Genomic DNA, 5,225 nt, shown 5'->3' with positions numbered 1-5,225 from the left:
CAAACAGCTGGAGTGCTGCAATGCAAGACTATGAACTCTTCATAAGGGATAGAAAAGGAAGGAGAGGTGGTGGGGTGGCCCTCTATGTTAGAAAGTGTTATGATGGTCTAGAGCTTGATGATGGTGACAAAAGGGTCGAATGTTTAAGGGCAAGAGTAAAGGGAAGGGCTAAAAAGGCAGCTCTCATGGTGGGAGTCTGTTATAGACCACCCAACCAGGATGAAGACAGAGATGAAAAAAGCAGCTGGGAAAAGTCTCTTAATCTCTTACCCTTGTTCTCATGGGGAATTCAATTTGCCAGATGTCCAATGGAAATACAACGCAGTGGAGAGGAAACAGTCTAGGAGGTTGCTGGAGTGTGTGAAAGAAAACTTCCCGACATAGCTGGTTAGTGAGGCAACTCGGGAAGGTGCCACACAGGACCTGCTGCTTGTGAACAGGGGAGGACTTGTGGGTGATGTGACAGTTAAAGGTCTCTTGGGCATAGTGATCATGAAATGTTAAGAGTTTTTGATTCTCAGAGATGTAAGGAGGGTGGTCAGCAGAACTACTATGCTACTTCCAGAGGACAGACTTTGGCCTGTTAGGGGCCTGGTTGCCAGAGTCCCTTGGGAGGCAGTCATGAATGGCAAAGGAAGACAGGAAAGCTGACAGAAATCTTCAAGGTGTTAATAACACACCAGTGTTATGGCCATGGGAACCTTTGCAGCCTTAAGGCCTTCTCTGCTTCCCATGCTGCCCGCATGAGGGACAGGCTGGGGGTGGGCAAGAGGTGTGGAGGGGTCACAGCTGGGACTGTATACGCTTATATTTTAGGATTCTAATAATCCTTCTGATAATGTGAAATTCAAAATAAGCACTCACCTGCTAGTCAGTGTGGTTTTGAAAATTTTTGCTAGCTTTTAAGTGACTATAGATCTTTCTCTGTCATATGCTTTAAAAAAATAACTTTGTTTATTTATGCTATTGTATTATGGCAATCTGCTGGATGTTTAACACCACTTGTTTCCCTTTAAAAAAAAAAAAAAAGAAAAAGAGAATTCACAGACATGTAGCCTTTAATCACCTGCCTTGTCATGTGTTCAGTAGGGGGTTTTTTGTGATTCATTATTTAGAGAGTGATATTTATCTTACCTCTACAACACTTAGAGATAAGAAAGTAAAGAAAGCATTTGAAAAAATACCAACATATTCTTTCCCCAAAAATTATAATCCTACCTGGACATTGACTTCTAGTCAGTACGAGGGACAGGACTCCAGTTTAGCTATGTATTTGCTCTAACCAAATATGTAGTTTATATAATAGCCTATGAGATGTTTTCATTGCATTAAATTATTAGCTTCCTATTTTCTCATTTTTAGGTACGACATGCAAAGATGTCAAATACATTATCATTTCTCTTGCTCTTCCTATTTCCATTGCTGCTGTCAGGAGCTTGGTTTCTCAAAAGTTTACCCTGTGATGTGAAAGCTTATGAAGATACCGTGGCAGTGGACTGCACCAGCCGGCGTCTCATGGAAGTCCCCAGAGGGATCCCTGAAAATGCTACCAACCTTACCCTGAGTATTAACCATATCCCCTATATCAATCCAACATCCTTTGCTCATCTTGAAAACCTCATGGAGATTGACTTCCGATGCAACTGTGTGCCTGTTAGAATGGGCCCCAAAGATCATGTGTGCGTCATGAGACCCATGATTGAGAATGGCACTTTTGCTGCCCTGACAAGACTGAAGTCATTGTATTTGGATGGAAACCAGCTGTTAGAAATACCCCAGGGTCTTCCTGCTACTTTAAGTCTGCTGAGCCTGGAAGCAAATAGTATCTCTTCTATCCAAAAAGTCAATTTTTCAGAGCTAGGAAACTTAGAAGCATTGTATCTGGGACAGAATTGTTACTACCGTAACCCATGCAATGTTTCATTTGAAATTGAAAAAACAGCCTTTCTGGAACTGAAAAAATTAACAGTACTATCCCTGAAGTCTAACAACTTAACTCATATTCCACCCAATTTGTCATCTACTTTGAAGGAATTGTATATTTACAATAACAAGATTCAAGCGATTCAAGAATATGATTTCAGTGCCCTTCATAACCTAGAAATCCTTGATCTAAGTGGTAATTGCCCACGTTGTTATAATGCCCCATATCCTTGTATTCCCTGTCCCAAGAACACAATTGAGATACATTCAAAGGCTTTTTATTCCTTGAAAAATTTAAGAGTTTTGCGACTTCACAGTAATTCCCTTCAGAGCATACCCAGCAGCTGGTTTAAAAATATCCGGAATCTCGAAGAGCTTGACCTCTCCCAAAATTTCCTCATAAAGGAGATTGGAGATGCTCAGTTTTTGAAATTTATCCCCAACCTCATAGTGCTTGATCTGTCCTTTAATTTTGAAGTGAAGATGTATTCTCCATCCTTAAATTTGTCTAAGACATTTTCTTCCCTCTCTAACCTGGAAACCCTGAGGCTCAGGGGTTATGTCTTTAAAGAACTGAAACAAGAAAATCTAGATCCATTGCGCAGTCTTAGAAATCTAACAGTGTTGGATCTTGGGACTAATTTTATTAAAATTGCTGACCTGAGAGTGTTCAAGGAATTTCCAGCTCTTAAACTCATAGACCTCTCAGTGAATAAAATTTCTCCTTCTTCAGGTGAAAGCAACTTTTATGGATTTTACTCTAATCCTAGTATTTCAGAAGAGCAATTCAACAGACACGTGTTACAAGAGATGCATTATTTCAAGTATGATGAGTATGCACGAAGTTGCAGGTCCAAAGACAAAGAGGCTGCTTCCTACGAATCTTCAGTTAAGGAAGACTGCCTGAAATATGGAGAAACACTGGATTTAAGCAGAAATAACATATTTTTTATCAACCCCTCAGACTTCCATGGTCTTGGTTTCCTCAGATGCCTCAACTTGTCAGGTAATGCAATAAGTCAAACTTTAAATGGAAGTGAATTCAACTACTTGCCTGGGTTGAAATATCTGGATTTTTCTAACAACAGGATTGACTTGCTATACTCAACTGCTTTCCAAGAGCTAAAACTTTTAGAAGTTCTAGACCTAAGCAATAACAAACATTATTTTCTGGCAGAAGGAGTTACTCAAGTGCTTGGTTTTGTGAAAAACTTGGCTTATCTGAAGAAGCTGATGATGAATGAAAATGAGATTTCTACCTCTATTAACACAGGAATGGAAAGCAAATCTCTTCAAATTTTAGAATTCAGAGGAAATTATTTAAATGTTTTATGGATGGATGGGAACTCTAGATACTTGTCATTCTTCAAGAATCTGACCAGCCTGGAACAACTGGATATTTCCTTCAACTCACTCAGTTTTTTACCTCATGGTGTTTTTGAAGCTATGCCTCCTGAACTGAAGATCCTCAACTTAACAAATAACCGAATGAAGAGTTTCAACTGGGGAAAGCTCCACTATCTGAAGAAACTAGAAACTCTGGACCTCAGCAATAATCTTCTGGCTACTGTTCCCCGAGAACTGTCCAATTGCTCATCAACGCTTCAAGAACTGATGCTACGAAACAATCGGATTCAAAAGCTAACAAAACATTTTCTCAGAGGTGCTTTTAAATTGAAATACTTGGACCTCAGCTCAAATGAGCTCCAGATAATTAGGAAATCTAGCTTCCCTGAAAATGTCATTAACAACCTAAAGATGCTACTTTTGCATGGCAATCCTTTCAAGTGCAACTGTGATGCCGTGTGGTTTGTTTGGTGGATCAATCAGACTCAAGTGACTATTCCTCTTCTGGCCACAGACGTCACGTGTGCTGGCCCAGGGGCACATAAAGGAAAGAGTTTGGTTTTCTTGGACCTGTATACCTGTGAACTGGACACCTCCTATTTGGTCCTGTATGCTCTGTCAGCTTCAACTGTCCTAGGCTTAATGTTGTTCACAGTGATGAGCCACCGCTATTTCTGGGATGTGTGGTATAGTTACCATTACTGCACTGCCAAGTTGAAAGGCTACCGGCGTTTATCTTCACCAGATGCTTGCTACGATGCTTTTATTGCCTATGACAATGAAGATCCAGCTGTTAATGAGTGGGTGTTGGAAGAACTGCTTGAAAGGCTGGAAGGTCAAAAAGCCAGACAGTTCAATTTATGCCTGGAACAAAGGGACTGGCTCCCAGGACAGCCAGTCTTTAACAACCTTTCCCAGAGCATTCAGCTGAGCAAAAAGACCATATTTGTACTGACCAACAAGTATATTAAGAGTGGCAGCTTCAAGGCAACATTTTATATGGCCCACCAGCGGCTTCTAGATGAAAAAATTGATGTAATTATCTTGATATTTCTTGAGAAGGTTTTGCAGAAGTCCCGGTATGTTCGTCTGAGAAAGAGGCTGTGCAGAAGTTCTGTTCTGGAATGGCCAACTAACCCTCGGTCTCAGCCCTACTTCTGGCAGTGCCTGAAAAATGCAATAGCTACAAGCAATACCCTGGCTTACAACAAGCTTCTTCAAGAAATTGTTTAGCTCTACCCTTTCCTGTAAATATTGTTATGATCCACGGTGAGCAAAAAATCCTAAACTTCATTTGAAGAAACTGTCAAAGCATGAAAGGTAAATGTAATTGTGATATTGTACCCCAAAACTAAATGAAAAATTAGTCCCAAATCTGATAGTTCACTTGTTATTGCTATGACAAGATTGAACAGAAACTGTTGCCAGCACAGATGTTTAGCTGAAATGCACTTTGCTTGACATTGATTGCTGTACAGCAAGAGAAGATGCACTACCTGCTGGAAGTCCCTGGTTTAGAACAGAATCACCACTTCCAGATTTCAGTTCACTGGAGGCCTCCAGCATCTCCTGTGGTTGAGTCAAGTGTGGGTGAAACACTTGCTCAGCTTACTCTAGTACACAGACTACTGCACCTAAAGTTGCTGCTGTTCAGATCACTGTTGGAGTAAATATGATTTTAATGGAAAATTATAGTTTCTGTATTAAATGTATTAATGAAAAATAAGAGAAGCATTTGCTGACACATTCATCTCAGAAAATACCCAAAGCAAAGCTCATTTTAGGAGTTGGGCAAAGGTAAGATTGATCATCTTTTCATCTCAGGCTTACAGCTGCTGAGCCTACTGTTGCTGTCTGAGTGCGGCAACAGCCCTAGTTGCTGCGGATAGAAAGCTCTGGTGGGGCTTTGAGTGTGGAATGGGAGCTCTCCCACTGCTGCATTGCCAAAAAGCTCA

At 40.6% G+C, this 5,225-nt stretch overlaps 1 protein-coding gene across 1 annotated transcript; it reads left to right on the top strand.

Annotated features, from left to right (window-relative positions):
* Positions 1 to 1,223: 1,223 nt before the first annotated feature.
* On the top strand, positions 1,224 to 4,616 carry TLR7 (toll like receptor 7). Its single transcript, XM_051643898.1, has one exon. It carries the CDS (start codon positions 1,378 to 1,380, stop codon positions 4,501 to 4,503), a length of 3,126 nt encoding a protein of 1,041 aa, XP_051499858.1. The 5' UTR covers positions 1,224 to 1,377; the 3' UTR covers positions 4,504 to 4,616.
* The last annotated feature ends 609 nt before the right edge of the window (positions 4,617 to 5,225 follow it).

Source organism: Apus apus, chromosome 1, assembly GCF_020740795.1.
Source record: "Apus apus isolate bApuApu2 chromosome 1, bApuApu2.pri.cur, whole genome shotgun sequence".
In the NCBI taxonomy this organism is placed as follows: domain Eukaryota; kingdom Metazoa; phylum Chordata; class Aves; order Apodiformes; family Apodidae; genus Apus; species Apus apus.
The sequence above is the reverse complement of the archived record's forward strand: the minus strand, read 5'-3'. Positions and strand labels throughout refer to the sequence as shown.

What these genes read in the sequence shown, in the direction of transcription:
- TLR7 (XM_051643898.1), top strand. Translation starts at nt 1,378, where the DNA reads ATGTCAAATACATTATCATTTCTCTTGCTCTTCCTATTTCCATTGCTG.